At 40.3% G+C, this 15,989-nt stretch overlaps 1 protein-coding gene across 1 annotated transcript in view; it reads right to left on the bottom strand.

Annotated features, from left to right (window-relative positions):
* Window positions 1-8,888: 8,888 nt before the first annotated feature.
* The window catches only part of LOC131500112 (zinc finger protein 420-like), a 29,530-nt gene continuing 22,429 nt past the window's right edge, over window positions 8,889-15,989 (bottom strand). Inside the window, 1 exon segment of the mRNA XM_058708850.1 lies at window positions 8,889-11,755. Coding sequence (XP_058564833.1) covers window positions 9,342-11,755 — 2,414 coding nt within the window. The 3' untranslated portion in view covers window positions 8,889-9,341.

A 15,989-nucleotide genomic window follows, 5' to 3' on the forward strand; every position in this document is an offset into this window, starting at 1 on the left:
TAAGATCAATGAACTGAAGCTTCTCGAAATCATTTCCATTCAAACCACATGGCAAGGTGCAGTCTCCTCCTTCACCTTTGGACTGAACCTGTGTCATCTGCTGATTCATTCCCACCTACCTGGATGTAAAACCCTTTGTCTTTACATCCCAGGGCTCCTTCTTTGCTCCAAACTGGTGACCAAGTATGGTTTGGATAGAACAAAATCCATTTATTCTAAAAATAGGAATATGAGTTCTGTTGGAGATTCTCAAATTTCCAGTCCAGCATTGCCCTCAGTAGATAGAGGAGAGAGCACAATTCTCGGAAATTATTTCCTAAAAAAACAATTACTCGAGGAATTTGAATCGAATGCTTTTTATGGCAAGTACAAGTTCTACTGAAATCTGAATTATGACAACAATCCATTTAAACATTAACTAGTCACTAGATAGCCTTGTAACAATTCTTTATAAGTTAATGCAAAACAATAAACACCAAAATAATTTGAGACCAAATATGTAATTCCTTTCACTTTTATGACAGTATGTTGCCAAACAGCCAGTAAATGGAAAACAAGCTTTTACCAAGGTTATCTGACCTAGAGTTTATCTAACATGATACACAGCTCTGTATGCAGAGAATACCTTAAAGCAATGTTCCCTAGGGGACGAGGATAGGTCGCCCCAAATGAGTAACTCTGGCATGATGGTTTTTTGGGCTAATGGCAACTGATACACTGTAGGCCCAAGAGAATTTGTGTGTGTGTGTGTGTGTGTGTGTGTGTGTGTGTGTTTAAGTAGAGGCCCAATATGTGGCTTGGACTCACCACCCAGAGACCAGGACCTGAGCAGAGAATGCACACAGGTCATATTGCCCCCAGCCACAGCTGGGCCAGTCAAGGATTATGTAGCTTAGGCTCAAAAGATAGCAATGTAAACTCACTAGCTTACAAGCAGTTAATCAGCACTACCCTACAGATTGAGCTACCAGATGCACCTTTAAAACCTTTCAGAAAAAGAAGACAGATATTTTTGTAACTCAAAGTCTTTTGAGATGGAATACGCCTCTGGGGTATCAGGTAAAACGGCAGCAGAAGTTATCAAGTAACATCTGCTAACACGGCCTCGCAGGTGTGCAATCTAGGACATCCAGTTTATCAGTGATCCTCAACCAAATGATGTCCTTGAGCTCTCTAAGCAAAAGAAATTGCTAAGAAACAAAATCAGAGTTTCAGGAAAGTTTGGTTTTTTCCTTAGTGTCAGCAGGCTAGGATTATTCTGTTTCTCAGATGTTCTTGAAAAGACTTCATGTTTTCCCAAATATTCAAGAGAAATGTATTGCACCTCTGAGCTCTACACAAGCATGTATGTGCTTTGCTCTTGAATGAAGAATGATCAGTTTCAAAAATTTCTTTTACAAATTTATACCATCTTAACAGTATTGGCCTGAAGAGAAGTCACCAACCTAAACAATATGTGGTATTAAACATGGACTCACGAAAACTTACTATGAAATGCCGACACACTCTATATACATTGTTTTTTAAGTATATCCCGTTTTATCAAGAACCAGAAGTAATGCATTTATAATGCAAGGAGTTTTTAGGACACTAATATTTGTGACCCTTCTACATTTGTTGTGATATAGACACATCACAAATGTGACCTGTCCCAAACTTTATGCATCTGTTTTCACCCTAAAAATATATACATCAGGAAAATTCATGTCAAAACAATTGTTCTATATTAAAGGCACACAAAAAAATTTAGAATTAGGTTGTCATGAACACACTAACACACAAACACTCACAACACACATACAAAGGGTAGTTTGTTTTTATTTTTATCATTTTTTAAGTTTATTTCTTTATTTTGAGAGAGACAGAGACAGTGCAAGTTGGGGAGGGATTGAGAGGGAGAGAGAGAATCCTAAGCAGGTTCTGTGCTGCCAGTGCTGAGCCCAACTGGGGCTCAAATGCATGAAACTGTGAGATCACGACCAGAGATGAAACGAAGAGTCAGACTCTTAACTGACTGAGCCACCCAGCTGCCCCACAAAAGGTTAGCTTAAAATGACTGAGCATATCAAAAAGTTACCTTTGAGAAGACTATGAAGGAAAAAATGAAATGTCTCTTGACTATGGTGCTTTCATTTTGGAGTGAGAAATAAGGGGTCTGGCTGGAAGGACTCTCTTGGTAAAGAACTTTCTTAATTACTTGGTTGGTGTTTCATCATCAACTCATTTTCCTCAGTACTGGCCCTCTTCTGTTTATCGCAGGTTTCAGCATCTGAGATGCTCTCTGGTTCTGGTTCTCTGTGTGTGATGTTTCAGTTGCTTCTTGGCTAGCAATGGGCAAGTGTTGCTGATTTGGCTCCCCACATGCAGCCTGTGAGGCTACATGTTACACAATCAGTGGTGTTCAACTGGGACTCTACGAAAAGAAAGACACATTTGCTGGTAATACTGCACGACCATAATAAACTTTATGGTCAGGAAACCAGAGATTGCAGGTCTGTGGCAGAAATGACTCTTCGTCTTAGAAACTTAAACTTCTTCACAGTGTTTCCAATGTAAATGCTTGATACATTCTGTAGATGAGATTCTGAATGAATCCAAAGACTAAGGACATTGGCTCCATCATTAGGGGCAGAGTCAACAGCACCCAAAAGCCATCTCACAAGGATTCCCATTCACAACACAAATAATTTCGTTGCACTCTCACAGGAAGAACAGATGAATGAGTCCTTTAACATTCATAACGCTGTGAATTTAGGCAGGCTAAGTCCAGAGAAAACCAAGACACAAAATACAACGAACAAACTCCAGCTGATGCCTGAGGAAGCAAGATCTTTTATAGATGAAACTCCTTAAGTAGTGCTGAGCATCTAATCCCACTAGGAATCAGAATAAACCATCACAATGAGGAAAAAGGATGGAGAACCACCTTCCAACAATGTGGTGGGACTCGTGTTTAACACACACTGAGGACATGTTTGCAAAAACCTAAATAAATAGAAAATGATCCTAAGGATGATTTCAATGCTCAAGTGGCTTAAGTGAGGTCCCTTGAAACATTTAATCTGTGTACTTAATCACCCACCTTCAGAGAGCCATCTAATCGGCCAGACAAATTGAGCGGGATACATATTTTGAGTGCTCCTTAGAAGCTTTTAAGGAAAACACTGACAAGCTAGTGTCCACACTGATAATAAATAAGGAATCTGCTGAAATAGTGACAAACACTGTGCTCAAAAATATGAACTCCTGTGGAAGTACTTTCTACTGCCCCAGTATCTTTTTATAGGTGAAATGGAATGACAGGAAATGAGGCATTAAAGTCAAACCCTCTGTCAGAGAACAAGAATTCTTGTCTCCCCAAAGGTCCTTCTAGCTGGATGAGAAATCAAATGGACATGAGACAGATTGACAGGAGAAAATCAAATTTAATACACATATGTACAGGAAATCCACACAAACATGGAAATTCCAAAGACTGTCCAGCAACATCAGGTCCAAATATCATGGTGAACTAAGGAAAAAGGGGTAGGGGCCTGAGGCTTCAGAGGAAAGCAATGCACTTCACAGGGCGATCAGAAGAGCACATACTGGGTAATTGGATGTTTGTCCCACCTTACAGATGGGTCACTGAGGTAACTTTGGCTCTGTTAATAACTCTTTTTCTGGGAAGACTCCCCAATTTAGACTCTTCTGGGTGGTTAAGGGGAAAAAGCTTCTCCTGAACCAGCAGGTTCTCAAGAACCTTCATGTCAAAGTATCTGCATGACAAAGTGGCCATTCTGGGGTTGAGGGGACTGGAAAGGCTGTCCTAAACCCCTTCCATTCCCCCATATAAAACTTCCCTGGAAGCTGCACATATTAAAATTGGCCTACATTGTTTCGCGTCACTCATCTAGCATTTTAGTCCTGATGATAGATCTGTTTAGTCAAACTCATTTTAGGAAGCCACGATGAAGGTGCCTTTTCAAAGTCAGCCCTGTGGTTCATGTAATGTTATTCAATGCGCCATTTCTATGAAAACCAAAGAAGACAACCATGCTTCATGATGACATCAACTCTTAAGCCAGTTCCTGACTTCTCAGGGTAGCCAGAGGCACAGATGTCTAGATGTCAGACTTGAATCATCTTCAGATACAGTGAGGGCAAGTAGGAGCAACCCGAAGGATCTTCCTGGTTTATAGTTCGAATGCCTCTGGTAATCTTTTCAGTGGCCCATACAGCCACAGCACAAAGATTCTCTATACATGAGCTATTATGACGATTTCTTTCCATCAAGTACTTATCTGAAGTTTCCAGAGCTTCAGGACAGAAGGCAGTTTTGTTCTCAAATGATTCCAAGACAGAAAGGTAGGAGAAAATTCAAAATGTTACTTTAGGGGGGTGGTGGGCGCATGGGTGTCCGAGTCAATTAAGCGCCCGAATCTTGATTTTGGCTTGAGTCATCACTGCACAGTTGCTGGGATTGAGCCAGCTTTGGACTTTGCCCTGACGAACAGCAGGGAGACTGCTTGGGATTCTCCCTCTTGCTCTCTTTCTGCCCCTCCCTCACTTGTGCGCCCTTTCTCTCTCTCTCTCTCTCTCTCTCTCTCTCTCTCTCTCTCAAATTCAACACTGATTTAATAAAAACGTTCTTCTCAGGATTTGTAGCCAGGCATTGGGGGACACAAGAAGAAATCAGGATCTGGTACAATTTATGATTAATATTATTAAAGTCTAAATCTACAAAGATATGTTATTGAAACATTTTTGTCTATAATCATCCTCAGTTTACCAAGTAGAGCCAAATTAACAGTAATGGGATTGCAAACTCAGTGTATTTGGAGAAAAAAAAATTGACCTCCTTATTTACATAAGTGCAATCACAATAGAGGTTTGACTGAAAGACTCTTTAAAACCAGCTTTGCTGGAATTTTTCATAAGATGTCACTAGATTAAACTTTTAATAGCCTCTCAAGGGCAGAGATGAAGCCAAATACTTGCCATCAGGTGTTGCCTGCAACACTTATAGTTTTGGGTGAATTCCTATATTCTTGAGGTCTCCAAAACATCCCAAGATTATTGAATCTATTAGGGAATACAGTTCTTGATTCACCTGGGAAGGCTTCCAGAGACTCTGTAAGCAAGGAATCATGCTCATACCTCCAAGGGGGCCTTATTGGTTCCATTAAGTTCATCAGAGATCCTTATAGCTGTCTCCTCATTTCTGAATCGATTTCGGTCTTTCTCAGCTATGACATTCTAGTCAAAGTCTTGGTTACCTAACAGTGTTTCCAACTGTGTCTTGTCATACGGAGGAAAGATTCTTATTGAAATTATGCAAACACATGTATTGGAATAAACATATAAGAATAGGCACTGAGTGTTTCTGAGATCTGGAAGAACCAGGTAGGGAGAAAAGATTAATGTTTCCATTCGTTTACCAAGTTATATTCTGTGCACTTGCTGAGGTCAGTTAACCTATGAGGAAAAGGTTCCTCAATCAGTAAACAACAAAACACTTCCCAGAGGTTTTTCTTTAACTTCCAGGTAGTTAACATACAGTGTAACATTAGTTTCCTGTGGACAATATACTGACTCAATAATTCCATAGAACACCCAGGTCTCAACTCACAAGGGATCTCATTATTCCCCATCACTTATTTAACCCATCTGCCTACCCATCTCCACTCTGGTAACCATCAGTTTGCTCTCTATAGTTAAGTGTCTTTTTCTTGGTTAGCTTCTCCCTTTTGTTATTTTTCTTTCCCTTTGCTCACTTGTTTTGTTTCTTGATTTCCACATTTGAGTGAAATCATATGGGATTTGTCTTTCTCTGACTCTTTTCACTTAGCCTAATACTCTCTAACACCACCCATTCATACAAAAGGGAAGATTTCAGGGGTGCCTGGGTGGCTCAGTTGGTTGAGCTTCTGACTTCAGCTCAGGTCATGGTTTCACACTTCATGAGTTCGAGCCCCGTGTTGGGCTCTGTGCTAACAAACAGCTCAGAGCCTGGAACTTGCTTTGGATTGTGTCTCTCTCTCTCCCCCTCCCCTACTCATATTCTCTGTCTCTCAAAAATAAATAAGTGTTAAAAAATGGCAAGGTTTCATACCTTTTTATGCCCACTAACATTCACATACACACCAATACTTCTTTATTCATTCAGGAGTCAGTGAACACTTGTGCTGGACTGTTGGAATCAGAAAAGCTCACTGCCTGTCACTGTTGAACTGGTGCTCCAACAAATCTGGGCCCTGGACAGAGCAAGAGTACAGGACTATACTCATCTTGAGGCTGACTGATGACAGGAATATCCCTCACAACAATGAATTGTCTTTCCTGAAAGGTCACCCATCTACATTGGATCTCACTTTCACTGGAGTTATATCTTGAGATATTAGTGCTTGAACAACCACAGCACACATCCTGCTGATCCCATTACAGTGTCCAGAAGTCTTCTTCATCTCCAAAACCTACTCTGCCATGTGACATTTTAAGGCTATGCCCAAAACGTTTGCATCATCTAATACCCCTCCTCCATCCACTGCCTCTGATCTACACCTAGGCAAACTAGTAATCATTGTCATCTGACAGCTTCTGGGCCTCAGTAAGAGAAAGGAATTCAGTGTCATCATGAAGAATCACAAAGGAGGACATCCCCAATCTTCAGAAACCCAGAATATTTGCCAATTCCTTATCTCCATGACACTTATTCATCCGATGACATCACCAAGAGCTGCCTAGGACCCTGGGTGACTAAAGGGAGCCACCTCCAGGTATTTCCCTGCATTGGAAAGAGTCCTTCATATTTTATTTTCATAAGGCTTATCTTTCTCTCTGAGGATGATGGCTTCATCATGTTTTACTTATATTCCCACCCTGCATCCCAGCGCTACAGGTCTGAATACCCACGGTCTTACATCTCTCATCTCAACTAAGCAGCTAGTGAGGACACTCTCACCACAACACAGGCACAGAAGAATGTTTGTGATGTCTACAAATCTGGCACCAAAGATGAACAAACACAGCAGTGGAGATATGGAGACAACTGGGAAATAAAACAAGTAGAAGTTATGTTTCTATATGCATTCTCAGTTGTGCAACCTGGGACAGGTGTTTCCTCCACACGCAGAATCCACTATGCTAATTCTTTACCTTGTATATTTTCTATGTCTCATCTGGGGATACATTATCACTACCATTGGAATTTGTTTCTCCTACTTATGGGGTATCTATTACACACCCAGTACTAGCATATGTGCATGTTTGCTTCATATGCACATGAAAACAACACCCACCCCCCAATGACTGGCAGCTAGCTGTCTTAGCTGCCATGATGGCATGCTTTAGAGCCCTGGCTAAGTCCAGATTTTGCCAAACTAAAGCAGGTTTAAGCATGCTTTGTGCCTTCTGTAGGGGACACAGAGGGGAAAGCACTGGGAGAAAGCAGACCCGGTTGGTCACAGGGGCAGATTAAAACTGTCTTATCAAAAGTTACATTATCTTGTGAGTCTGTAGGGTGTTGTCTAGGGAATGTACTAGTGAGAGGGGCTGGTGTCAGTCAAGACCCTGTAAAACTCCTGGCTAGGGGCACCTGGATGCCTCAGCAGGTTAAGCATGTGGCTCTTGATCCCACAGTTAATGGGTCTGAAGCTTGTGTCTGGCTGTGTGCTGACAGCAGAGTTGCTTGGGATTCTCTCCCCACTACTTCGCCCCTCCCATGCTTATGCTCTGTCTCAGAATAAATAAACTTAAAAACAAATGGACTGGCTGTGCAAAATGAATGCCAAATAGCGTTTCACGGGGGACCTTAGGTAAAAGGTCAGCAGTACCCCTCTAGACTCCATAATATATCCATAATAATATCACAGTATTCACAAGGAGGAGAAAATGGTATCATGGATAAATGAGAGGAAAAATAATGGCACATTACGTAAATCCTAAGGCCGCGGAGAAAACGGATTACTGGGTATGTTATGCCATTGTGTTAGGAAGAGTTATAGATTCCATCAGTTACTTACAGCCTTAAATACAAGAGGATGTGGTAACATTGCTGGTTGGATCACACTTCATTCATTACACATCCATGTTAACACATTAAAAACAATTATGTTTTATTAATTAAAATATGTTAAGTTCACACAGACCAATTTATGCCTTTCAAATCCACTCGACTCAACAAATCGTTCAAAATATAGAATACAAGTGGTAAAAAAGCATTCATGTGTTGGCACAATGACATGGGAGTAGTGATTTCCATAAATATCAGGCAGGACGTAATTGTTGAGAGATGTGGATGTACAATTTATGCCATTTGGGGGAAGAGTTAGCTAGGCTCTGGCTGCCATCTGTGAAGATGTCTTCATTGCAGCCACATCAACTCATGTGCTCTGACTATTGCTGTTATAAAGATCTATCAGTGCACTGGACTGCCACCTCTTTGCCTTTAAGACCTTAATGTAAAACATTTTCTTTCTAATATTCAGGAAGTGTTTAGAGTTAATAAATGGACAATGGTGTTCTCAACACCTGTCTCATGACAACTTACATCAGTGGTATAACCAGAAACAGCATCTCCATTTAGATTTGTTTCAGATGTTGTACATCATATTGTCCTTTATCTTCCATAGAAAATTCGATATGCCTGAGTCCTGCACAATGAAGAAGGGCATCTCATACCTTTGATGCAACAACAGTCAGCTACATGGTTTCACACACCCACTAGGAATAAATGAATAATCTGTAGTGATTTGAGAGTAGAAATACATGAATATTTGCTAGTCACAAAACCCAAAGAGGGTCAATGTAAGTAAAAAAAAAAAAACAAGGCACAATTTGAAATTAATTATACCTATGCAAAAACCGATCCACTAGATCTTTAGGACCTGAATAGCATATATGTTTTCTAAGTGTCTAACTCTGTATTATTCGTTATAAGTATTTTGAAGCAATGTCTGAATGAAATGACTGATATACTCCTTTCTACCTGATTTCTGTAACATGATTCACATTTGATGTTCAATGAAATACTTTTGTAAATCTACCTTTCCAGTTACTTTCTTATATTCAGTCTCTTGTGTTTCCTAAAGCATATATTTAAAATGAGGGTCTTTGTTCACTCATTACATTTCTAGGGTTTGCATCTAGGGTGTCTTTTGTGATATCGAACAAAAGTTGACTTCCAGGTAAAGGTGTGGCCACTTTCCATTTCACACTTTGGCTCCTATGTGATAACTAGAATGTGGAGTAAGTTGTGACTTGCAGGGAGAGCTTGCACATTCTTTACATTTGTATGGTTACTCTCCAATAGGAATTTTCTGATGTCCCGTAAGGGCTGGGCACCACTTACAGGCACTGATTTACATTCTTTTTACATTATCAGGTTTCTCTCCAGTGTGAATTCTGTGATGTCGAGTAAGGATTGAGGGCTGGGTAAAGGACTTGCCACATTCTTTACATTGGTAATGTTTCTCTCCAGTATGAATTCTGAGATGTTGAATAAGGTTTGAGCGCCTGGTAAAGGCCTTGCCACATTCCTTACATTGGTGAGGTTTCTCTCCACTATGAATTCTGTTATGTCGAGTGAGGTCTGAGGGTCCTTTAAAGGCCTTGCCACATTCCTTACATTTGTAAGGTTTCTCTCCAGTATGAATTCTGAGATGGCGAATAAGAATTGAGTGCCTGGTAAAGACCTTGCCACATTGACATATGTCAAGTCTTTCTCTGATATGGATTTGCCCATGTCTATTTAGTGATGAGCAGTCCTTAAAGGCGTTACCACATTCCCTACATTTGTAAGGTTTCTCCCCAGTATGAATTCTGAGATGTCCAGTAAGTTTTGAATGCTGACTAAAGGCCTTGCCACATTCTTTACATTGGTAAGGTTTCTCTCCACTATGAATTCTGAGGTGTTCAATAAGGTTTGAATGAAAGCTAAAGGCTTTGCCACATTCCTTACATTGGTAAGGTTTCTCTCCAGTATGAATTCTGTGGTGTTGAGTGAGGTGTGAGTGCTGGCCAAAGGCCTTGCCACATTCACTACATTGGTAAGGTTTCTCTCCAGTATGAATTCTATGATGTTGAATAAGGTGTGAGCGCCAGCTAAAGGCCTTATCACAATCTTTACATTGGTAAGATTTCTCTCCAGTATGAATTCTGAGATGTCGAATAAGGTTTGAGTACGTGGTAAAGGCCTTGCCACATTCCTTACATTTGTAAGGTTTCTCTCCAGTATGAATTCTGAGATGTCCAGTAAGTTTTGAATGCTGACTAAAGGCCTTGCCACATTCTTTACATTGGTGAGGTTTCTCTCCAGTGTGAATTCTGTGATGGTGAATAAGGACTGAGTGGTAGCTAAAGGCCTTGCCACATTCTTTACATTGGTAAGGTTTCTCTCCACTATGAATTCTGTGGTGTTGAGTGAGGTGTGAGTGCTGGCCAAAGGCCTTGCCACATTCACTACATTGGTAAGGTTTCTCTCCAGTATGAATTCTATGATGTTGAACAAGGTGTGAGTGCCGGCTAAAGGCCTTATCACAATCTTTACATTGGTAAGGTTTCTCCCCAGTGTGAATTCTGAGATGTCGAGTAAGGTTTGAGCGCTGGCTAAAGGCTTTGCCACATTCTTTACATTGGTAAGGGGTCTCTCCAGTATGGATGCTCTGATGTCTAAGAAGGTAGGGGTGCCTGCTAAAGTCTTTGCCACATTGCCGATATTTGTCAAGTCCCTCTTTGATGTGGATTTGCCTGTGTCTATTTAGTGATGAGCAGTCCTTAAAGGTTTTACCACATTCTTCACATTTGTACAATTTCTCTCCAGCATGCATTCATTGATGTTGAGATGGTGCCGAGTGCCAGTGAAAGACTATGCCACAGTCCTTACAAGTGTACCTTTTCTCTCCAGGACCAATTGTCTTATGTGCATTTAGTCTTTGTGACTGACTCAACACACTTCCAGATTTATTACACGTGTATGTGTTTTTTCCCACACAAATTGTTTGATGATCACCAACACTGGAGGACTCCTTCAGCTCTTTCCCACAGGTATTATAAGGATTTTCTCTCATATGCATACTCTTCTGTATAATATGTTTAGATCTTTGAGACAAAACTTCTTCACCTTTATCACATTCAAAATGGTTGTCTGGCAAATGAGTACTCAGATATTTGTTAACATTTGAGCCCTGGTTAAATGTTTTCTCAGATTCACTGCAAGGAGCAATTCTATGCCCATTGAAAATATTCTCGTAGTTGTGTAGGGTTGACTCCTTTCTGACGTGTTCCTCAAATTGACACCCCTTAACACTTTCATCTTCATTTTTAAATCTATGATTTCCAGAAACAGTTGTCTGAAAGGTCAATCCAATCCTATTTTCACATTGGTTCAAATACTTATTTTCCACCTGAATGAGGTAACTTGCCAGATTTTCCAAACTTTCTTTCAACAAATATTTATGTTTGAATCTTTGACTTGAGTTTTTGGTGACAGAAACACACTGCTTTGTAGAAGTAGCTAACTTAAAAGGGGAGGGTTTACAAAATGCTTTATATCCTTCACCATATGGGGCAGTGAGATTCTTCTCATGGGCAGATGTCTCCATTTGGAAATGTCCATCATGATATGTTTGATGCCCTTCACTCTCCCCATCGTTGTCCCAGTCTATCATTAAGTGTAAATTCTCATGGGTACTATGTTCACCCATTGACACTTTTTGGAGAGAAGGTTCTAAGCATGGCTTTGGCAGGAAATTCTGGGTGCATTGTGAAGATACAGCTGAAAGATATCAAATAACAGAAAAGTAAAATCATCCTACTTATTACTCTCAGATGAATATACTGAAGACTTCTATTGTGCAACCTTAGAATCAATCAGAAAATGTTGGTCAAATGTTTGAGAATGAATCATCAGGACTTCATTCCTCCATGGACACATAAACTTGCACACAACACACTGACCATATAGCCTAATAGGTAATTCTGTAGTATTGTCATGTTATCATACAAATCATTTTCCTATACCTCGAATGATCAGGAAAAGTACCACATGAGGCCAAAATTACCACAGAAGGAAACTTAAACATAAAACTGAAATCAACAAAATAGCATACAGTAAAACTAAGACCAAAAACTAAGTAAAACTAAGACCAAAACTAACTCCAAACAAGGAAAAGTACTATGTCCGATAAATTCAGTGGATCATTCAAGCAAGCATTTCATGAGAAAGTATTTTAAATCTCCTCGAGTACTTCCAAGGAGAGAAGATAAGAGAAAATATGAAAATACTCTCTGTGGTACCAGCATTACCAGGTTACCAAATGAAAGGAATAACCACTGTAAAGAAGGCTACAAACTCCTAAAAAAAGTTATCTCTGTTCACAGATGACACGATCTATAGAAAACCCTAAAGGATCCTTATTTTTATTTTGTATTATTTTGGTCATTGCTTGAATTATTTCTGCTAGGTTTTCTACTGCTTTCGAGTTTTCTATTTTTTAATGCCATAAATGCTTCAGTTAAGGAAAACATTGAAATTAACAACATTACACCAAAAGGAACTAGAAAAGGAAGGCTGTTAGCTGAAATTTAGTAGAGGAAGAAATTACAAAGCAAAATCTGAAATTATTTTATTTAGAAGGAAACATCAGAAATAAATGAAATAGAGACCAGAATAAAAAGGTAACATAACTTTGAAAGTAATGCCCATGTAACAAGAAAAATAACAAAATTGGTAATGCTTCAACTACATATACAACGATATCCTAACAAAGCAAATAACTTAGAAAAGAAATCCACTGGGGCCCATGGGTGGCTCAGTTAGTTCATTGTCCCCCTTTGGCTCAGGTTTTAATCTCGGGGATAGGGAGTCTGAGCCCTGCATCAGGCTCTGTGGTGACAGCTCAGAGCCTGGAGCCTGCTTCCAATTTTGTGTCTCCTGTCTCTGCACAGCTTACACTCTGTCTCTCTCAGAAAGAAACATGAGAAGAAAAAAAAAAGACTTCCACTTAATTCCTAAAAATGCACAAGTTACTATGATTGAATTATGAACCTTAAACCCAAGAAATCAAAAGTCTTATACCTACAAGAAGAATAAATGTTGAAATCAAAATAAAAAATCTCTCAGCACAGAAAAGCCAAAAATCACATGCGTTCATTGGTCAATTCTAACTAACATTTAAAAAATAATAATTAGGGGCGCCTGGGTGGCGCAGTCGGTTAAGCGTCCGACTTCAGCCAGGTCACGATCTCGCGGTCCGTGAGTTCGAGCCCCACGTCAGGCTCTGGGCTGATGGCTCGGAGCCTGGAGCCTGTTTCCGATTCTGTTCTCCCTCTCTCTCTGCCCCTCCCCTGTTCATGCTCTGTCTCTCTCTGTCCCAAAAATAAATAAAAAACGTTGAAAAAAAAATAAAAAAAAATAAAAAATAATAATTAAAGATAATCTTTTCAAAATCCTACAAGTAGTGGAAGAGCAGGAACACATTCAAAACTATCCTGGGAGGCCAGCAATACTCTGACACCAAGCAGGATAAACACAATAGAAGAACAAAAATGTCTGGTTTGTCTGATACAAATTTTGCCACTCTGACTTTCTTTTGATATCTAGTTGTATGTTATGTGTTTATTCATTTCTTCATGTCAACCGGCAGGTGACTTTATGTCTAAATGAGTCCTTAGAGGCAGCATATAGTTTTTTGGTTTTTTGCTTTTGTTTATTTTGATAGTCCTGGATCTGGAGGTCTGTTTCCTTCCAGGATTATGGAAGGTTTCTGCTAATATTTCTTGAAATAAATGTTCTTCCCCCTTTTCTCTCCCTTTTGCTTCTGAGACTCCTATCATGCAATTATTATTACATTTGATGGAGTCTCTGAGTTTCCCGAGTCAATACTGTTGCATGATTCTTCTCCTGTCTTTTGCTTAGAGTCATTATTTTTCTTCATTTTTTTCTTCTTCTAGGTGACAAAGTCATTTCTCTGGTACTTCCAGCCTGTTGTTCACTGCTAAGCCTGTTTCCAATCTTTTTTTTTTTTTTCTTTACTGAAAAAAAAAACCTGTTTATTTTCTGAGAGAGATACAGAGAGTGAAAGAAGAAGAGAGGCAGAGAGAGAGGGAGAGAAAATCCCTATCAGACTCCAGAGGCAGTCACTACAGAGAACAAGTTGGGGCTCTATCTCCCAAACCGTGACATCATAACCTAAGCCAAAATCAAGAGTTGGATGCTTAATTCAATGACCCACCCAAGTGTCCCTCAATCTCATTCATTGCACTGTTCTTCTCTGTTTGATTCTTTTTAGCTGTTTTAGCTCCCTGGTAAGGTTCTCACTATTCTTTACTCAACCCAGAGAGTGTCTTATGAATGTTGCCTTCAATTCTCCATCAAGCATGTTACTTATAACCATTTCACTTAAATCTCTCTTCATGACCATATCTTGTTCTTTGACTTTGGATAAATTCTTCCACCTTGGCATTTTGTCTAAGGCCCTGCCTTCCTCTGTATGTTAGAAAAGACAGTTATGTCTCCCATAGATCATTTAGTTCAGTGGCCTGCAGTTGTTCTCCTTGATTGCTATGGACAGTGTAGGGTCCCTGGCCTGAACATGGTAAGTCATAGCTAGATGCGCTGCGGTCTGCTTGTGAATTGAGACCTGACATCAACTCCACCAGAACTGAAGCCCTGCAGAACTGTTTGGTCAGGAAATATGGAGTAGTCAGCAACTTGTGCAGGTCTCTTGGGGCAGGGACAGACCTTGCTGGGAATGAGGCAAGCTTGACAGAGAAGGGCAGTCCCAACAGAACATAGGGAGGTGGGAGCTTGGAGTAAGCAAGGCAGACATGTACGGTTTCTACTGAGCTACTTCCCTCAGGTGGCTCTGTGTTTAGGCTGAGGGGCAGGGGAGAGAAGGGGCTCCAGCTAGGTCTTTAGTTCCTCTAGAGGCATCTCAGAGAATTTTGCCTGTCAGCACGGTGCTTCTAGTGAAGTGAATAATCTCCCACCCTGTATGCTCCAGGCATTCTTCAGAGGACTTTGCCACATTGAGTGACCCCAGGTTGTTTGTCTGTCTTCTTTCCAGAGGCAGCACAGTGCCCTCTTGGCTCTTTCCCAGCCAAGCCTAATGATCTTTAAAACTCCAGCATTTAAGATAGGCTAGCTGCCAAAATTCATGAAATTCAGTCCTCATTTTCCCAGCCAATGGCTTTGGGGAAATGTTCTCCTTATGCATTCCTGTGTATGCTCCTGTCTCAGGTGATCTTCTCCTTGACTGTGGCTCCATGCCCTCTGCAGCACTACAATCCTTTTCTCCCTAAACCATGTCTTTAAGCTTTCCACCATCTTGAGTGTGTGTGGCCTCTCCTCTTCCTTAAGATGGGGACTTTGTTCTGTCAGTGTTCAGGCACATATCTGAGATTTTTGGAATGATTTGTCAGTTATCCAGTCGTGTTTATGAGATGTGAGGAGCCTAGGGTCCTGCTACTCCACTGCCATTTTCCTTCCCTCTGAAGAATCCCTATATATAAAACTCACACACACTTTACCAATTTGGAGAATACAAATGCAACGCATAAAAATTAGTGGGGCGCCTGGGTGGCTCAGTCAGTTAAGCAGCCGACTTCGGCTTGGGTCATGATCTCGCGGTTCGTGAGTTAGAGCCCCGCGTCAGGCTCTGTGCTGACAGCTCGGAGCCTGGAACCTGTTTCAGATTCTGTGTCTCCTTCTCTCTGCCCCTCCCCCATTCATGCTCTGTCTCTCTCTGTCTCAAAAATAAACGTCAAAAAAATTATTTGTGTTTCCATACAAAAAAATGCTTATACTTTAACATAATGATAAAAGTCAAACCTAGCTTAACACTATGAAATATTGTGCAGGAATTGAAAGAAGAAACAAATGGAAACTTATCCGAGTTCTTGGACTGGACTACTTAATACTTGAGCGGTTAATAGTACTCAAAGTGCTCTACTCACTTAATGCATTTTTAATCAAAATTTCAATATCATTTTTTGGCAGATATATCAAA

Source organism: Neofelis nebulosa, chromosome 17, assembly GCF_028018385.1.
Source record: "Neofelis nebulosa isolate mNeoNeb1 chromosome 17, mNeoNeb1.pri, whole genome shotgun sequence".
NCBI classification, from domain to species: Eukaryota; Metazoa; Chordata; class Mammalia; order Carnivora; family Felidae; genus Neofelis; species Neofelis nebulosa.